This window comes from Vanellus vanellus (assembly GCF_965231255.1).
Source record: "Vanellus vanellus genome assembly, chromosome: 5".
NCBI classification, from domain to species: Eukaryota; Metazoa; Chordata; class Aves; order Charadriiformes; family Charadriidae; genus Vanellus; species Vanellus vanellus.
This window is the reverse complement of record NC_138910.1, coordinates 22,694,475-22,715,462: the sequence shown is the minus strand read 5'-3', so window position 1 is coordinate 22,715,462 and position 20,988 is coordinate 22,694,475. Positions and strand designations below refer to the sequence as shown.

Genomic DNA, 20,988 nt, shown 5'->3' with positions numbered 1-20,988 from the left:
TTGCCTTTTCCAGTGTTACAGCTGTGAATGGTTTCGTGGAACCCTATCTAAAGCATAAATGCTAAATTTGTTTCTTTTTTTTGTCTCCTTTTTTTTTTTCTTTTAAACTGTTGAACATAAATTTAGGTCCAGCTGGTGCAGAATGTCAGTGCCCCTCTGAAGGTCGCTGGTATTTAGCCAATAATAACAAGCACTGTATTGTGGATAACGGTACCAGGTGTGATACTGGTTACTTCACATGCCTTAATGGACAATGTATCTCCGAGCGATGGAAATGTGACAATGACAATGATTGTGGTGATGGCAGTGATGAGTTGGAAAGTGTCTGTGGTAAGCATTTAAAATAACTGCATGAGAAACTGATGCATACTCTGTCTTACCTGTTCTGCATTCTCTATCACTTTTATGGCTTTATGATCATGGATCTTATGGCTGTAGTTTGGAAAGAGTGCCTTGTTGCTCACAGACTTGAGGTCTGAATTTGCTATTGATTTGCTCTAGAATCCAAAAGCACTTCAATTTTTATCATGTATAACCAATTTCTACTTTGTTTAATTCAAATATGTATTTTACTTTTCATGCAGTCCGTTTTGCAGCTGTGTTTGCCCTGGCAGGTAAAAATACTGTGATTTTACTTGTTACTTTGTCAGAGAACTTAGATTACGTTTTATCCATGTATATTCTTTTTTAATTTTTTTTTTTAATTCCCTGCAGCTTTCCATACTTGTCAGCCAACAGCTTTTACCTGTGGTAATGGACGATGCGTGCCCTATCATTACCGCTGTGATCACTACAATGACTGTGGAGACAACAGTGATGAGGTTGGCTGCTTGTTCCGAACTTGTGACTCTCACACAGAATTTACTTGCAATAATGGAAGGTGCATATCTCTTCAGTATGTCTGCAATGGAGTAAACAACTGTTATGATAATGGCACATCAGATGAGAGAAATTGCCGTAAGTTTATCCTAATTACCTAGTGCCTATTTGAGTTTGACTCTTTAGACCCAAGAAGTGGCAAATGTGTTTGTGTGTGAAGAATTATGACAAAATCAGCGAAGAGTATAAAAGACTTCTTCATTTACATTACAGGTTTTGCTTTCTGTTATCTGAAGCGAATAGAATTGTTAAAAGATATTCCAGAGTACCCTAAGATACTAATAATAACTGTTGCTTCAAATAGTCTGCCTTGATGCAACAAATGCTCATGCAGTGCTTAATGTTAGGCCTTGTGAGTAATCCCATGGACTTAAAAAAGATTATTTCAGATGAATTGGATGCAGGACTTATATTTTTGCAGAATTAGCCTGGAGTTTGACAGTAGATTTTTACTTTGTATCATACTATATTAAGTATACTAGATTTAATCATCAGGTGTGTATATTGTGACTCTTATACAGACGCAGTTTATATTTATACTGTTTAAAATTATATGATTAGTTCAATATTAACTATTGTTGCAGTCAATGAAACTAATCACGTCTTTGCACTAAGATTACATTTTTCAGTGGAAAATTTATATCTGGAGTTAGAGAAATTGATGAAAATGTATTTAGAGGGTTTTTTTTTACATTTTTGTGTGCACACTGATTTTATTTTTTTTATTCTCAGTGAAATCTGAATATTTGACATTCCTGGTCTTAGTCATTTATAGTTGGTCTTGTGATTCATACAGTACCAGCTGGCTGCAAATGCAGGCTTTACACTGTGAATACACGTCAATTTACATTCCCTTACCCCCAAGTATCTCTTTGATCATGTTTTTGTCAGGATTTTTGTCAGTAAAAGTAATTGTCTAATTGTTTCAGTATAGCACGAGCAATATTGCACTTTAGCAAGCGAGTGCCATGGGACTCTTGTAAACAATATTATGTTATCTTTCAATGTGATAGAGCATAACAGTATTAAAAAAAAAGCTCTAAAGAACTTTTGCTTTTTTTTTCTCCCTCCTTAAAGCGGAGCGCACTTGCCAGTCTGGTTTTACAAAATGTCAAAGCACAAATATTTGCATTCCTCGAACGTATTTGTGTGATGGTGATAATGACTGTGGAGATATGAGTGATGAGAGCCCTACTCACTGTGGTAAGTTAATAGGGCCTTGGTTACTTTTCTTGTACTTCAGTAGTTTATTCTAGTGCTCTTTACCTTTGACATAACTCCAGCTTGTCTCAAAACATCTGTCCTTGTAATATTGAAGACTTATAAGGTATATGCATTGTATTGTTAGCCATTATCTAAATCATGGTTTCATCTAATAAAAAAGATTATAATTTTTGCAGCATTTTTATACTCATTTGAGGGATCATTCCTTTTGCTTATTCTGCTCTGTATCCTTTATGGTTTTACAAGGTAATTGGCATTTAAGTATTATAGCAAGTTGGATTTTTCTGGAACTTTCACATTAGAATATTTTTCCTTCTAATCAAATGAAATTGTATATCGTCTTATATGTGATTTCTTTTAGCTCTTTCATGTAGTTATGTATGCCTTAGCATATGATTCATTGTTCATTGTAGCTTCCAGTTAGTGTAAAAATTGTCTCCTTCTCATTCAGCCTTAATTACAAACCAGCTTATCTTTGCTAGTGTGGACATTTGTATTAGGTAGTAGTTAGGTAGTACTTTTCCCATATAAAATGTTATGGATTAGTTTATAAAACATAATGGATATTTTCAGATAACAATTTATTTTTAGTATTGCATGAGTGGATTATTTTTGCTTTCACTAGTTTACCTAAAGGTACCCGCCTTGAACTATCTCTGCCACAATTTTTCTAAAATATTGTTCAATTTTTCTAGCCAGAACGTGGCCACTTTTATCTATGGACCGCTATGTGTCAAAAATATGTGGCTATATATACAGACCTAGTGAGTCTTGTGCTGCTCATGAAAGGTGTGCTTTGTCCCTTCTACTGTTTATGTCCCAGCAGCACTGCTGATTTACTTAAATTGAGAAGTGGTGAAGGGCAAGAAAGAGGGAGAGAAAGGGAGAATGGGAGATGAAAGAACCTCAAGACATTAATGGGCAATGTGTTAATTGCCTTTGATTTCCATCATTAAAGACATATAGAAGAGCAAGTGAAAAGGCCAGACTGTGTCCTTTTTGGTATCTTGAAACCATCAGAGGGTACAGGAAAGTATCGGTAACTACTGAAGAAATTATCAAACCCACTGTACATGCCAGGACCAGGGGGCTCAGCCAAAGTGCAGAAGGAATATTTGCAGTGTGCTTAGCTGAAAGTATTCAGTGTTACAGTTTGTTCTGTAACATTAAGAAAAGATTCCTACCTGCAAGTGAAGAAAAAATTGGTGGAACAACAAGGAAAGCAATATCTGCCATGAGATATTACTTTCTTATACGCTACTGCCTGGTTTGGGCACTGGAGAAATGAATATATTGGACCATGGTCATTTTCTTGTGCACAAATCTCAAGTATAAATGTGCAACATATTTACAGTTGCTGCATGCAATCCTATTTCCAGGGCAAATTAGCTCATATGTATACCCAAGGAGAGAATTAAGCCCGTTTTTTGCATACAAAGATCAAGCTAGTTTGTACAATGAAGCCTTTGCAGGTAGGCTGTGAAAAGACATCCTTCCTAGCATAATTTTTTCTCTTTCTTTTTTTGGGGTCTGTAATATTTTTGCATAACGTGGACTCAAAAGCAACTTAAAACAAGTTAGAAAGGTAACATAAAGAAAGAAGTCATACATAGGTTTTTTTCTTCCAGTCTCACTGACTTGCACAAATAGTGAGTTTCGTTGTACATCGGGACGTTGTATTCCTGCTCATTGGTACTGTGATCAAGGAATAGACTGTGCTGATGGCTCTGATGAACCTGCCTCTTGTGGTAAGTTTACACTCAGAAGATACAACATGATGGGTTATGGGAAATCAGTAGTTTCTCTTGTAGACAGCAGCTTGAATCCAGACCAGGTGGAAAATAAATACTTTGAGGTTTATTCATGAGACTAAATAATCTGAGTCACTGAATAATTCAAGTCTTAAATACTTAAAGCTGTGTGTGAAATATGAGAGCTTTTAATTGCCATGGTTGATTGCCCTTAATGTGATTAGTCTTAATGTATAACCCCCTGTCTCTTTATAAGACTGTGATGGTGGTGAATTAAGTGATGAAAAGTAGCAAATATTTTGATATTGTTTTGGATGTAAAAGCAGATGTCATGCTGTACAGGAAGTGTGTGTGCAATATTGCATTTGGGGAAAAAAGGAATGTGGGATGCAGAGGAACACTGTTGACACAGTATGAGGTAGAGTACTGTAGTATTACAATAAGCAAATCCTGGGTGTACAATAGGAACCGATGGTAATAAGCAGCGGAGTGGGGAAGACGGTGGAAAGGAGGAGGTTAATCTCCAGGGAGGAAGAGAAGGGGCTAACTGAAGTCACTGAGAATTGATATTACAACATAGTCATTATTCTCACTGTAAAAGTTGACATAACACAAGGCAGAACAGGTTCTTCCATGATTTAAGCAGGGCTGATAGCTCACTTTGCACATTGCTGGAGTTGCACCTTTAGTTTAAGAAAATGTCTTGCAGCTTATACCTTAACTGTCTTGCACTTAAGCTTGTATTTTACATTTCAGTATTGTAAGATTCTCCCTAAAATACCCTCCTTATTAGATTTTCATGGCAGTGCAGGTTAGTTGAACAAGCAGAGTGATGGTGTTTGTTTTTAAGTGCCCCAAGTGCGGACTTGTTCAAGCGACCAGTTCAGATGTGATGATGGCAGATGTATCCCAGCAACATGGATCTGTGATGGTGATAATGACTGTGGGGATATGAGTGATGAGGATCAAAGACATAATTGCGGTAGGTGTTAAATGCAAATAGATACTGCGCTTTCTTTATTTGTCCTGCAGGCATTTTTTAGAAAACAACCAACCCTCAAACTTCCACCCTCTGCCAATTTTTCTATCCATAAAGGTGCACATTAAGCATGAGGTACACTCTTCCTGTATCTTCATTTTCATTATATTGAATTAAAATTGAATATTTTACTGATTAAAAAAATTAAGTTGTTCTAATTTTGTGATTACTCTTCTTTGAATTGTTGAGTTCCAATGGAGATACAATTAACCTGGGTTGTTTGTATGATCTGGGCAACAATAGCAGCTTCAGTGGAGATACTCCCTGATTGTCATGCGCTACATCTTGTGCATATTAATACCACATGGTTTTGGCATAATTTCTTTAAAAATTAGTGAGCAAAATAAGTGTGGCTGTTTAGAGGGTGAACAAAGGGAAGAAAGTTCACCAAGCCTGGTCTTGCTCCTTGATTCTTTTAACAGCAGCTGGATGCACTTGCAGTCCTTGCCCTTTTTAACTGCAATGATGATCCCTCTGTTTGCTCCGTGGAGCACAGAATATCTTGAAGAAAGCAGGGGATAGAAAGCCTAGGCCTAATACCTGTTCAGCTCCCAGAAAATCTGGCCAAATGCGTAAAAAGCTTATACTGAGAATCCAACAAAATCCAGAGTTCTGCACATGCCAGCATTGCCTAAGGAATCCTAAAGTGCTTTGGCTCCCAGTCAGCCTCTGTGAAGAGCAACGCTCAGTGAAAATTAGCAGGAATGCTTATGAGTTTTGTATACGAGAGGGTGCAGTGGTATCTATCTCTGCACATGCAGCAGAGCATGGCTCTGTTGTGGATTATAGGTGGATATCCAGGCTGTGTATGTGTGTGGCAGCGGAGGGTGTTCCATACACAGGGTATAACTTGGTGTGTCAGTGAACATGCTTTTCTTTCAGCAAACCGCAACTGCACAGGAGCAGAGTTCACTTGCGCCAACAATCGACCCCCACTCAGGAGGTGCATTCCTCGGGCATGGGTCTGTGATGGTGATGCTGACTGCAGTGATGCATTTGATGAACACCAGAACTGCACACGAAGATCTTGCACAGAGAATGAGTTTACTTGTAGTAATGGCTTGTGCATCCGAAACACATACAGGTATGTAACTACTTGAGCTGCTGCAGAAATTCTCAAAATTTGCTTGAAATGAAGGAGCTAATTCAACCCTTTTTCCCCCCGCTATTTACTTGTTAAGTAGATCTGCATATTATAATGAAACTATTTATCTGCTCTGCATTCATGCATTAGTTTTAACTTGAAAATGCTCTGGAATTTTCTAAGTTAATATCCCCAGTACTCACCAATAGCATGTAATCATTTTTATTGTGCCTAGTAACCTCTCCTGGGGTGATTCTGTTCAGCTTGTAATACATAGGGGGAATACAGCAGGACTCGCGGGATCAGACTCTATATAATATGACCCTGATTTCTGAAAGTCTGTTCCATTGGAGCCAATAATAGCTGACCACTTTTGGAAATCAGTAAAGTGTATCTATCCATCTGCCCTAGAGATAGTGATTGCCTTCTTATATTTGAAAAAAGTGTTCATTCTTCAGATGTGACAGGCGGAATGACTGTGGTGACAGCAGTGATGAAAGGGGATGCATCTATGAGCCATGTCAACAGCACCAGTTTACTTGTCAGAATGGGCGCTGCATTTCCAAGGCCTACATCTGTGATGGGGATAATGACTGCGGTGATGAATCTGATGAGCTGGAATATCTCTGTAGTACACCAGAAGCGACCTGCTCTCCCTATCATTTTAAATGTGACAATGGAAACTGCATTGAAATGGTTAAAGTCTGCAATCGATTGGATGATTGCTTAGATAATAGCGATGAAAAGGGATGTGGTACGTGTAGATTTATTTGTAGTGTCTTACTAATTTGAACTGCTTAGGCAGCTTTAAAAAAATGAGCTCTTAAGACAACTGCTTAATCATACCTATTCCATGGTTGTGTCTCAGAAGGTTTGTAAGAAATCTTATATACCTAATTTTTTGTTTCAATTAAATCATACTTATTATATACTGTTTTAACAAACTGTGAAAATTAGCTAATTATATAAACTAAATGTAGTTTATACATTGTTCTGAGTTGACCATACATTTCCAAATTATACCATTCATAAGTGTATATTTTGCACTCAGTGTGTTTGGTGACAGACCTCAAATGTGCTAGAATAATTTTATATTAGATTAGATTCTTTTTCTTGCTCCTTTCTTATAGCAGCCCAGATTCATATTCAGTGTTTTCAGGGGGTAGCAAGGAGGGAGAGACAGAGAGAGTACATTGGAAAGTGACTGCACTATTTTCTTTGCTAGCCAGTTCCTTGAACAGAACTCCTTTCCTTCCCCAGGTATAAATGAATGCAGTGACCCTTCAATCAGTGGATGTGATCATGACTGTACAGACACACAGACAAGTTTCTACTGTTCGTGTCATCCTGGGTACAAACTTATGTCTGATAAACGGACTTGTGATGATATTGATGAGTGCAATGAAACTCCATCAGTATGTAGCCAGATTTGTGAGAACACAGCTGGCTCCTACATCTGTAAGTGTGCCCCAGGCTATATCCGGGAGCCTGACGGAAAAAGTTGCCGGCAAAATAGTAATATCTCCCCATACCTTATTTTTAGCAACCGTTACTATCTGAGAAATCTCACAGCAGATGGCCAGTCTTACTCTCTCATTTTGCAAGGACTGAGAAATGTGGTGGCACTGGACTTTGACAGGGTGGAAAAGAGGTTGTACTGGATTGATGTGGGGAGGAAGGTCATTGAACGAATGTTCCTAAATGGAACAAATAAGGAGGCGGTGATAAGTGATGATGTGCCCAACGGGGAAGGTATCGCTGTTGACTGGGTTGGCAGGTAAGAAAGTATGTTTTCTGTCTTTCTGGGCTACTAAGGAAATGATGTGTGAGGGTTTTTTTCTCCCACTTCATATGAAGTTCCCAATGAGTGCTGAAATAGTTTTGGATTGTGGATGCAGTCTTGTACAACTGCTCTGGAATTGTTTATCAGCATCTAATACATTACATAACACTTTTCTTTAATTGCTCTCTCTCTAGTATACTGAGGTTATATCAGAGTTTCTCTCTCATCAATAATAAAGTGCGTATGATCCTTGGGAAAAGCTTGTTAGGAAACCATAAATGAACAGACTAGGCAAGCAGGCAGGTGGGATGTTACATGTGGCTATAGGGTAGGGATTCTGAGCTTAGGCTATTTATTACTTTGCTAGCAGTTGTTGGGGTTGGGATGCATAAACAATATGTTGCAACAGGAAACTAGATTCCAATGAAGTAAGTAATAATAAACAATGAAATTTAGCTCCTGTACCAATGCAAAGAGCATGTTTCTTTTGCTCTTAAAAAATGCATCTTTAACTGACACTCAAACAACACGATCCACATCATTTGCTTTAAGGAGGGCAGTATGAGGGTGAGGTAATTGGAAAGCACTTTGCATTGTGGTCCTTTTTTAATTTCCTGCTGTGTGTCAAAAAGTAGTCTGATTTACTCCCACAGAAAATCTGTCCTTGTGTGGTGCCCTCTCTGACAGTGTTCTTGGCTGTGTTTCATCGGGTTTTGCTTTCTGAGTGCAGTACTATCAGTATGAAAAGTTTAAATGACATGGTTCAAACTCTGCAACATAATGAGAATGGTTCAAAAAGTAACATTTGGAACTTATGAGAGTGTTTATATGAATGTATCAATATAATACTTTTTATTTTTAAACCGCCTTGTCTCTAAACCTAATGATAATTAATGGTGCAAGCACTCCAAATGCTTTATGATTCATGGAGAGGTGAGGGAAGAAGAGCCTAATTTTAGCCGAAGTGGTCCTACCGCTCCATTACTAATGCAGTTGCTGAATGATTACAGCTACCATTAGTTATGTCTTCAGTCAGTTTTTGCTTAGGTGTTTCAGAAAGGCCGAAGGACAGTACAATGGTAGATGAGGTTTTCTGCTCACTCTCAGTACAGGGAGAGGACTGGAGGATGCCATGAGGTGCAGGTTGGGGAAGACTACCTTCACCTCCTCCCTGGTGGGAATGGTACTGCTTGGGATGGTGTAGACAGAGACTGTATCTGTCAGACTATTTCTGGAATGACTCTGTGGATGTTGGAGCTGACCAGATGCGCAGACAATTTCAAAGTAGCCTGCTGTAGTTCTAATTAAATTAAACTCTTTGTTTTGTTGCAGGCTTTTAAAAATCATTGCTTCAGCTTGCATTATTTCTTTGATTTCAGCTGTGTATAATTCCTTGGCAAAGTAATAGAAGTGTTAGAAAATGCTAGGTGATGTTTAAATTAGGCCATCAACTGCTTGGGAATTTTCAAAGGAGAACCTGCCAACTGTTCTCTCTGTTTAATGAGAGCAGAGGTGGCAGCATGTAACAAATGGTGATTCTCTCCGGTACTTTACAGCGTGGTCACAATCCATTGCACTGCATGTCTGTTTTCTACTTCTCTTTGCTGGCCATTGTTGGTAGGAGAGGAAAGGAAGAAAAGAGGGGGGGTTAGGAATTTATAGGCAAATGGCGTATTATTACTTAAGTGAGCAACTGCAAGTTTGAATTTGGCTCCAATGACTGTGAATGCAGGAACAGCAGGAGTGAAAAGGGCGGCCCAGAGCATGGTGTAGAAGAGATGTCAGTACAGTATGTGTATTCTTCCTTTACAGTGGATATACCACTGTAAATGTGGTGGGAAAAAAACTGTGAAATTTAAGATGCTGTGAAGCAAAATAAACAAACAAACAAAAAAAGAATAAATAAATTAACTCTAAAACATTTCAGAAAACTGTACTGGGTGGATGCCTACAAAGATTGTCTCTATGTCTCTGAACTTGATGGAAGATTCCGGAAAAAACTGGTGGATCGTTGTGTGGATGCCAACAACACATTCTGCTTTCAGTACCCCAGAGCAATTGTTGTTCATCCAAAATATGGGTATGACATTTCAAGAGTGCTTTTCCTTTCTTTTGCAAAAAGTCTTGCACTGTCTCTGAAAATCTGAAATAAATTTTGGCTGCCTGCACTGAGGTTTGTGTGGCATTAGATCTTAGTTGCAGCTTAGGAAAAATAGTAGCTATATACTATATATAGCCTGTCTATATGCAGGCCTGTGAGGTATCATTGAAAGTGGAACTTGGTTCCATGTGGACAAGGAGGTTTTGATATCAAGGCTAAAAAGGTTGATAGAAGTGTGTGTGGTTTGATAGACAGTGGGGCTGCTAGTTTCATTCTTTAAAGACAATTTTGATCACACAATTGTCTGCTGTAGCAGTTAAGTATCAAATATATTAACCTTTTTCTTATCTTCCTCAATCTCTGCTTTAGTTCTGTCACAGGAAATACTATGTTTGAGGTGTGGCTTCTAATATTTACTTCAGCATATTTTTGCTACAATCCTAACTGTAAGTATTTATTTGAACAGACAGATTTACTGGACAGACTGGGCAGATCGAGCCTATATTGGACGAGCAGGCATGGATGGCAAGGAGAAGACAGTGATTATCTCTACAAAGTTAGAGTGGCCCAATGGACTCACCATAGATTACACCAACGACAAGCTCTACTGGGCAGATGCCCATCTAAATTACATTGAGTACGTACACAGAAAAGTGTAAAACAACTGAATAATTGCTCATGTCAGATTGCAGTGGTAGCATTTATAGGTGCTGTACGGATTGTACGGATTTCTATTCACTGACTCTACTGAAAACCAGAGTCAAAAACTCCAGAGTAGTAGGCGATACAATTCACTAGAACACACAGTAGCATAGTTCCTATATTTGCATCCCAGGTCCCACTGGAAGTGGTCCAAAAATTATAGTGAAAAGATTCACAGTCTGTACCTGGATGTGCAGCTTCTCTAGGTGTACAATCTGAACCAAAGCAAAACTGAGTATAAAATCACTATTTCTTCTGATTTTCTTGTTTCTGCCTAGAGATAAGAGTTGGGCTGTAACTGAACTAGTTATGTGCTAATAAAATAGTATGCAAGTCTCTAGGAGATGTCTGAACGTTTGTTCATAGATATGACAATTTCCTGTTACCACATGTTTTTTCTTTTTTTTTTGTTAATCAAGGACAATGTATTAATTGCTTCTAGTGCTAGAAAATTTCCACTTAACTATCAGTAAAAATGAATAACTATCATTCTGGTTCTTGTCAAGGCATTGTTTCTAAAGTATTTCAATCCTTTGAAATTTGTATTTATATTGGTATTCATATTTATATGTACATTTAGACTTATATTTACTTCTGTTCTTTACATTCATTCTCCTGGCAGCCTTTTCTATGCTGAAGTCTTAAAAATGTCTTTTTAAAAGTGTGGATTAGTTATATGTATGTTTACATGTCTCTCTCTTTTTCTCTCTTGTATTTCATAATAGTCCCCCTATAGCAAGGTGATAGTAAAAATACAGAATCTTATTAAAGATATCTCATCAGAGGGGGCTCTAAGTCAGAGAGACATGTAAAATTTAAAAATATAGGAGGCCTATTATTGTCTTAGGTGTTCCTATTGTTAGCAGCCTGAATGATCTAGGCAAGCTAGCCTCCCATGTGACAAAAATAACTTGCTGTAAGGCAGTAAATCTGCAAATTTTCATTGCACTAACTGATCTGCTTCTGTGGGAAGACTTTACATTTCAGTGGATGTTCCTCTATTCCATTTATTTGCCTAAAATAACCAGGTTTACTTTCCTGCATATCTTAAAACGAATTCACCAAGGACAGTGCTCTATCATTAGGGACTAAAGAAGCTGCAATTCCACATTGCGTGATCCTGGTCACCAATAGTGAAGTACCGTAAGCATATGTAATAAAGATGTGAAGAGGTTTTAGCATTTATCTGAATGTTTTGCACATATTTTTCTTCGTGTAGGTACTCTGACCTGGATGGACATCATCGTCACACAGTATATGATGGGACTTTACCTCATCCATTTGCAATAACGATTTTTGAAGACACAATATACTGGACTGACTGGAACACAAGAACTGTTGAAAAGGGAAATAAATATGATGGATCTGGCAGGACTGTTCTTGTGAACACCACTCACAGGCCATTTGACATCCATGTTTACCACCCATACAGACAGCCATTTGGTGAGAAAATAGAATTAGATTTGCATTTAGAGAGTCAGCTGTTACCTGGAGACTAATTGTAAAGGGTCCTGAGTGCACTCAGCTTTCGCCTTTGCTGAGGGAAATAAAATGCAGAGAGTAAATGTAGGCCTCTACTATACACTTATAAATTGCCTTTTCTTTGAATAGCAATGACTGTAAATGCATAATTTTAAAAAAGTTTCTAAAACACCGTGGGTTATAGCATACACTTCCTATATATGAAATCATACATATTTCTCTCACTATGTGCCTATTATCTCGGTTTTGTTTTTCAATTTATTACGTTTAAGCTTTCAATACAGTATTAGAGGAGTCTTGTAGATTGAGACCTTTGTGTCCTGGGATTTGCAAAGTATGGTAATATTTACTCTTCTGTTTTACCAGTTAACAATCCTTGTGGCACCAACAATGGTGGTTGTTCCCATCTTTGTCTGATAAAAGCTGGTGGTCAGGGTTATTCCTGTGAATGTCCCGATAACTTCATGATAGTACAGTTCGGCAATACAGCCCACTGCCTCCCGATGTGCTCTAGCACGCAATTTCTCTGTGCAGACACTGAGAGGTAAGTCCACCCGTCACCGTCTTTTTTTCAGTGTTTTTTTAAGGATATATTTTACAGTGTGGTCTCTTCAAAAGGGCATGGAATTAAGGATTCCTTCTTCTCTCACTATGAATTTGTGTTGTGCTTGCAAAGACAAAGCCAGGACCAGACAGGCTTCCATTTTGTAAAGATACTTCTAGACTCACTGATTGCTAATGTAGTCAAGTTCAGGTTGTTAAAAACATGTACCTCCAGAAGCCATTTCCAGTTGAATTCCCAAACCTGGAACCTTCTCTTAATTTTTGTACATCTTTTACAGTGTATCTTTTTCTCCCAAATACATGCTATCTGCCAGTGGCCCAGGAAAGCCATTTAGCTGTTGTGGGGGCATATTTCTGACCCTTTTTCTGAGACAGCAGCAGTGGAGGGAGAGCAACGATGATATAAGAACTGCTGTGCTGATATTGTATTACTCTGGAGCCTGTGAGGCAGGTGTGCTTATTGGGTGGCCTTTTGAAGCAGTGTTATAATGATAATCCCCAGTGAAATTCTTGTGTTAAGTTCAGGTGAATTATTAAAACATTACCTCATTAAAAAATCCAGTTGAAGATTGATTTAAAAAGCATGAGAGATGGTTACTACACATATACATAAAAATTAAATCCTTATTCATTTGCTGTGAACTTCCCTCTAGAGGCCCACCAATATAATCTGTTTCTGGTGACAGTATTCTGTCATATTTTGTTAACATTTGACATATGAAACAGAAGACATGAAATTCAAGATGTCTTGGAAGTTTCAAGAAATAACACTGAGACAAGACTGTCTTTTGTGCTGTAAAATCATGGGTTTATATCTGCAGAGACATATCCTCAACAAAGAAAACACTGTTTTCTCATTGTAGGTGTATTCCTATCTGGTGGAAATGTGACGGACAGAGGGACTGTCGTGATGGCTCTGATGAGCCCCCTACCTGTCCACACCGATACTGTCCTGTTGGTCAGTTCCAGTGTAATGATGGGAACTGCACGAGTCCACATTTCTTGTGCAATACTCAGCCAGATTGCCATGACAAATCAGATGAAGAACCTGTACTTTGTGGTATGTTACAACTAATAAATTTAACTTTTTTTGCCGGTACAAAACATGTAAACTATATATAAATTTCAGAATCATTATCCCTTTTTTACAGATGAAAAGGTGAGGTAGACAGATGCAGTCTTTTCTAATCTTGCACCTGCTAGAGCAATTCACCTCGGTCCAAAAGCAGGGTAAAGGAGAGCAAAAATGTACTATATCAAAACATAAGCATTTTCTGTACCTTTGAGACAGATTTGTCCTAGTGTAAATTACAATCTGAGATAAAATACTAAAAGTAGGACCCACTTTGTTTTATTCTGAGTAAAGCCATGGTCAGTATGAGGAATCTAAGGCTTCCTAATGCCCAGGTCAGTCTACTGGGTATGCTAATTTTCCTTGTATTCTAGAGCTTTGCATGATGGGACAAAATTATTTCACCCTCTGCATTGCACAAAATCCAGTGCATGTGGGAAGATTTGTTTTGGAGAGCTGCTTGTGATGGCATTATTTTAGAAATATAGCCTGATTATGCATGTTGAATAATATTTTGTTAAAAACCTATCTTATTCCACATACTTATGTCTAATTTAAAAAAGCACATCCTTAGTTTTCTTTTTGTAAATAATGTAGTTCTGGCAGTTGTAAGCTTACGGGAGTTGTGTGTAGGGGAAACAAAGCGGTTGTATAATTGATAGTTTCATTGCCTTTCATTAGCAAAGTGTTTCTAATAATGACAGAATTAAATGAAGTGTCAGTTTTACCTGTGTTTCAAATAGCTCAGCTCTTAAGTGTTGCACAGGGGAGTATTAAATAAGTAGAAATGTGGCAGCTGCATAATGTGTCACCAGTTTTAATGTACCAGGTACAATAAAAGTAATTTTAGGTCTATATAATTCCTTCTGCTCATCATCTTGTGCATGGGAATAGTATACTTTAGTCTAGCAAATGTATGGAAATCCTAATACACTGTTTCCTCTTGAACAGTTTGGCAGTATATATAAAAAAGTAGTAGGGTGGTGTCCAGTGAGACATACAAAGTCTGGAAGCAGAGATCAGTGTTGACTCCTATTTTCATAGACCTTCAGTGATCCCCCAGTTTGCCAGCACTGCTGACATCAGCACCCAGTGCTTTGTCCTTTGGAAATAGAAGCTGTACATTTATAGGCTGTGGAGCTGTTAGTAGCATGTTCTTCTGCTAAGTTTTCTGACATGTTCATTCATAGTCAGAGGAACAGGCCCATCAGACAATGTACATCTAAGTTGGTAGCATGGACAGAGCCACAGTGTCACTTAGCTCCTCTGCGAAGTGATTGGAACCCCCTGCCACAATCACGTTGCAATGCTGGGTTTACTCTCCTCTGCTTTAGGAGAAGATAGTATCTGTCTCCCTCCTAGAAAAAAGTAGAGCCTTAGTGAGCTTGTCTGAAGATGCCTGTGGGAAATGTGCCATGTGCCATTAGAAATCTGTACCTTAACTGGGCAAGTAAATGTGATGTTTTAAATTTTTACTGGCTTTCTTTTTAACTTTTGGTGTAGACATGATAACTGCTTAATTGATTATAAGCAACAGACCATTCCTATAAGTTTCAGTACCCTAATGGCCAATTTGTATTCTTTCAGCTAATCACCAGTGTGAAACTCATCAGTGGCAGTGTGCCAATAAACGATGTATCCCAGAAGCCTGGCAGTGTGATAGAGAGGATGACTGCGGTGACAACTCGGATGAAGATAGTACTCACTGTGCCAGTAGAACCTGTCCCCCAGGCCAATTTAAATGTGACAATGGCCGCTGCATCCCACAGTCGTGGAAGTGTGATGTGGATGATGATTGTGGTGATAACTCTGATGAGCCATTCCATGAATGCAGTAAGCACACTGCTGTAGTAAGCTGCCTACATTATAGTGCACCAAAAGCAGAGCAAACTGCATTACTTAATTTTCCCGAGGTTGAAGATTTATTGGAAAAGAATATTTTCTGCAAGCTAATTGCAATCATGTAGTAAAGAGGGTTAGAAAACATAGAGGCTATGTGATAATTTACCACTTTCTTATTCTTGAAGGGGAGAAAGCTTATTTATACTGGCCAGATAATCAAGAATTCGCAGCATCTCACTCTGACTTGCTTGATGCTACCAGCATCCTTTGCTTGGCCCCTAACAACATGTTGTAAAAAGGATATATGCTGATCCATTGCCTGTGTGGAAACAGTGAATGCCATTTCACCAATTTTTACCTTATTCCAGTTTGGAGCATGACATATATATCATACTTTTTACAAAAAAAAAGTAAAGTTCCATTTCTTGAGCTGAAGAAGTTTCTCATGATTTGGAAACAAAAGCTTACAAGGAGAACAAATGCAGAGCACAGTCTAGTCTGTTTAACAGCAAGATTTTCCTCTGTGCTCCAGCATGTCTCTGAGTCACTGGCCATCTGGAAGAACTTGTGACCAAGTTTTGCCATCTGAGGACAAGCTGCCTCCTCGGGCTTGCAGGTTTGGGGCTTCTATTACCACCGTCACCAGCTCTAAATACTTCAGGGAAAAACATACTGAATGTCCTTTGAACCTATCGTGGGTTTGTAGCATATGCAGAGTACAAGCACCATAGATTGGAAAAGGTAGTAAAATCAGAGACCTTTAAAGCTTTCTCTTTTACAACACTGAAGTTAGCAGATAGCTCTCTTTAGTAGAAATAATTGTCTATAAATCATAACTGATTTTGAAAGGCAGAATAGCAAGGAGGACAGTTTAATGACTAAGTAACACAACTAACTTTGACAACTGCCTCTTTCAGTGGGCCCTGCCTATCGGTGTGACAATCACACACAATTCAGCTGTAGAACCAACTACCGTTGCATACCATTGTGGGCAGTGTGCAATGGGAATGATGACTGCAGAGACAACAGTGACGAACAAGGCTGTGGTATGTTTGGAGAAGGAGGTCATTTCAATATCACTTTGTACCTAAAATATTTCTCCAATTTACAAACATCTTGATTTTCTGAAAGTCTTCAGTAATAATGTACTTGGGCATATTTTGTTTGATATCACTTAATTACCCTGGTAGTTATTTGTCTTCAGGAAAAATGCAATGTGTAGCTCGCATTTTTATGAGCTCTGAAGATCAGGATTTTATCATTTTGCCCAATATGTCATCAAATGAAACAGGAAATACTTTTACTTGAGCTGAACTGTTTTTGACAATTAAAACTGTCAGTGTTTCCTGTATTTACTTAACTTACCTCCTGTGCTGGTGCAACCATCAGTAAGGGAAGCGTGATGATGCTTTCCCAGACCCTCGCATTTGTGTTGAAACCTCTCATACACTTATACACAAAGCTTACAGTTCATTGCATCACTACATCAGAACCAGAAAAGACTTGAAAATGTAATGCACCATGAGGTCAAGATGCCTTCCTTTGACAGTATGAAGTTTATCTCTTTGTGTTTTCATTTCAGTTCTATATAGTTATTTCAGCTGTTTCTTAATCACTTCTCTATTACTTGGCCCAGTCTGTGGCATGAACATCTCTATCTACTTCCATTATCTTCTGTGCATTCCATCTTATCCAAAGACTATGCTAATGTGTGCTGTTTCATTGGCAAACTGTGTACACTGCAGAGGAGATGACTTGCAGTCCTTTTGGAGATTTCCGCTGTGACAATCATCGATGCATCCCGCTGCGCTGGAAGTGCGATGGAGATAATGACTGTGGAGATAACTCTGATGAGCACAACTGCAGTGAGTTCTTTTTTGGGTGTCGTGATATAGTCCAGCTTTTGACTTAACTATCCTTCTATTTCTTATGAGACTGGGGCAGAGAGCTCTCAACTGCAACCATTCCTTTGTTTTACTCTATAGCCTGTCTCTGCTGAAATACCACAGTGTTATCATAAGGAAGTATTTTTGGATACATAAAAACACTGATAAATCCAATCATCACAATAACACAAATCCCTGTTTTCCACTAAGAAATGATGTTTGAATTCTGCCCTGTGTGCAAATGTAGTATTATATAGTTCTTTAAACAATGCAAGTGGGTCTGTTTTTTTTCTGATTTGGAATAAAAATTCCTGTGTAATTCTGTGATGAAACAAAATCCACAATGAATTTCCTTTTTTCTATGTCAAGAGGGACATAGAATGTTTAACATAATTAGAGACTATTGGGGTGAATGCTGTTTTAACATTATTTAGTTTTAAGGATTATACCACATTATCTGTCCAAATTGTCCGTTTTGTCTGGTTAATCAGACAGGTGTGGATGTTTAAATCTACATCTGGGGAACTTTTCATATATGTACATTCATTTTTAACGAAGGTCCTCGTGAATGCACAGAAAGCGAATACCGTTGTGACAATTTGCGCTGCATTCCTTCCCGGTGGATTTGTGATCACGATGATGACTGTGAAGACAATTCAGATGAACGTGACTGTGGTGCGTATTGTCTGGATGCTACGTCTTACATGTTCACTCTTTTTTTTCGAATGTGATAAATTATTCTGCAAAATAATCTTTTATGGGAAGCATCTTTAATGACATAATGTTGACCAGATCGCTTTAGTCATTCTACCAAAAGTAGCGGATACCACAGTTTTAATGGTCTGGGATTCTGCAGTCTTTTTTAGGATGTTGTTCTCAAAAAGTAAACACTTTATCTACATTTGAACAGAACGACTTTTCAACAGTTACTTCTGAATCTTTTCAGAGCTGAGGACCTGCCACCCAGGTTATTTCCAATGTGATAGCGGACACTGTGTTGCAGAGCGCTTCAGATGCGATGGAAATGCAGACTGCCTTGATTTCTCTGATGAAGCAACTTGTCGTGAGTTTCAAGCTTTGCAATTGGCACTCATTGAGCTCACTTCCAGAAAGATTTGCACTTTTCTCTCCCTTTAAGTGAGGTGTCTCCTTAGAGATACAGAATTCTGCAACACTCAGTGATGTCAGTAAAAATTCGGCATAAGCATAATACTTTGAATCAGCTTTTTAATGTAATAATAGGTTGCCATCTCTTGCACTGATTGCAAACACGTTCCTAATGCTACAAAATAATGCATTTACAAGATCCAGCAGAAGATACATGTGGCAGAATTAAAATTTTTGGCTATCCCAGAGACACTGCAAGATCCACTCTTCCAATTGTACTGTATTGCAACAAGGTTCTGTAATGGGATTGTTTTTTATAATGCTCAAAGGTGTGTATAGTTTCCTAAGGTACCAGTGAAGTCAAGGAAGTAAAATCCTTTTCTGTCTTCCTTCTGTATATTGATCTACTGTGAAAAAATATCTGTACACAGCAGCTTGTATGGAGCTATAGCTCCAGCTATTTACACAGGAAGTGTTGTTCCCAGCAGGAATGAAAATATCATTCTCTGTACTCTATCCGTGCTGACTGACATTGGCTTTTTAGGTGATATTGAAGTGTTGGTTGCAACTTATATGTTCAAATGATTTTAGGCTTTAGTACTCAGAATTCCCTTCTCTTCATGTTGGTATCAAGGACGTTCTGTACATCTTCCCATGTACTTCATTTTAACACCTGTGCTTTAAGTAAGAAGGGGCCTGTGCACAGTAGGAGCTTTGTTTTTCTGATGGTAACAACGTCCTGGAATGTACATCACAGTTAATCTTTCAGAACCTGAGTTACACAACATTTGGCTGTTCTTAAAGGGAGGAAAAAGCGTATGAAAAGCCATTGAAAAGGCAAGGGTATGGTTTATTTATGCAGGTTGGAAGAGACATATTTTTGGTTTCTCTTTGCACTAATTCAGTTGTTTTTCACAGCTTTTACAAAATCTGGGTTGTTTTTTTTTTTGTTTGTTTTGTTTTGGTTGTTTTGTGTTTTTTTTTTTTTTTTTTTACTATACCAACATGAGTCCTTTTTGAGTTAGGTATCTTATGTACTTCTTCAGTCATTCACATTTGGTGCCAGTGATGTTATTTACCTTTATTACTGAACTAGATTGGTTGCTAACAAATTCAAGTAGCATTTGTTAAATTAATGACAGTTTATATTCAAAAAGCTTCTGGGAGTAACTTATGTTGTTTCACTATTCCTTCAAATCTGAATGAATTACATTATAGATAGTAAGAAGTCCTCAGTCCCTGCAGTCTATTGTTGCTGTAGATCCTTGCAGTGCCTTATATTATATCTCCTACTATAGAGAGAAGAGTATTGAAAAAATATAGGTTTGGACTGAATATTTTTCAGGAAAACCTAAAATTTTAATTGTAGATGAAAATGTCATAATAATTTTCTTTTCTTCAGCAACACGGTATCCTAATGGTACATACTGTCCACCCATGCTATTTGAATGTAAGAACCATGTCTGTATCCAGCCATACTGGAAATGTGATGGTGATAATGACTGTGGAGATGACTCTGATGAAGAACTTCACCTTTGCTGTAAGAGAGAAAAGTTATATTAAAATTAACAATATGCATAATAAAATCTCTAATTGCAAAGGAGAGAACAATTGGAAAATAAATTTTAAGTATTTTCTTTTCACTGGAGATTCTCACAGAATTAATTCAGGATGAGTGCTGAATTTTGAATTTTGCTTCATATGCAAGTTCACTTCATCTTCCTACAGTATGTTTGTCACTGCTTTGCAGATGTTTGTATATGTGGTTATAAAAGTAGGGAGAAACCATTTCACATGTTCAAGTTGGTTATCTAAAATAAGAGCATCAGTTTGCAATTAAACATTAATTCAGATAACATATATTCTCAAAGGTGATGAGCTTTTAAAGCTCTCATCGGTATAGTCAGGACATCTTTGTAAATATGATTGAGGAGTCCTGACTTTAGCTCTAAAAATGAGGTGCTGCAGGTGCTACTTAAACAGTTTTTGTCCGTTATGCAGTGCATAGTCACTTAAATAGCATGTTGGATTTTCAATCAGTTTACTTCATAAACAAATCTAGAAACTTCAGTGTTATATATAGTCATAGGATATGCCGTTGGCCAAAGATGAAATACTGTCTTCTGATAAAAAATGTGTACTGGCTTAACATACCATCACCAAGATGTGGAGAAAATATTCTTTTGAGTCTGAATGCCTCCACATCTTTCAAGATACAGGAATCGTGTAAATGTTACCAGATAAAAGTGATTGGGATAATTTGTGACTCAATGGCATGAAATATCAAATAGTGACTGACTTTATCTTTGTGGTTTTAGTGGATATTGCTTGTGACTCTCCGTTCCGTTTCCGATGTGAAAACAATCGCTGTATATATAGTCATGAGCTGTGCAACCAGGAGGATGACTGTGGAGATGGAAGTGATGAGAAAGAGGAACACTGTATGTTTACACAAAACTGAGCAGCAAATTC

General features: G+C 37.9%; 1 protein-coding gene across 1 annotated transcript in view; it reads left to right on the top strand.

Annotated features, from left to right (window-relative positions):
- Positions 1–20,988, top strand: part of LRP2 (LDL receptor related protein 2) — a gene marked incomplete at both ends in the record, with an annotated part of 131,999 nt that overhangs the window by 85,136 nt on the left and 25,875 nt on the right. The window contains 20 exon segments of the mRNA XM_082483721.1: positions 127–330; positions 715–957; positions 1,957–2,082; positions 3,732–3,851; positions 4,705–4,836; positions 5,776–5,977; positions 6,436–6,731; positions 7,238–7,754; positions 9,688–9,840; positions 10,328–10,498; positions 11,783–12,006; positions 12,412–12,589; positions 13,473–13,669; positions 15,269–15,514; positions 16,441–16,569; positions 17,269–17,388; positions 17,968–18,084; positions 18,356–18,472; positions 19,919–20,056; positions 20,835–20,957. Coding sequence (XP_082339847.1) covers positions 127–330; positions 715–957; positions 1,957–2,082; positions 3,732–3,851; positions 4,705–4,836; positions 5,776–5,977; positions 6,436–6,731; positions 7,238–7,754; positions 9,688–9,840; positions 10,328–10,498; positions 11,783–12,006; positions 12,412–12,589; positions 13,473–13,669; positions 15,269–15,514; positions 16,441–16,569; positions 17,269–17,388; positions 17,968–18,084; positions 18,356–18,472; positions 19,919–20,056; positions 20,835–20,957 — 3,753 coding nt within the window.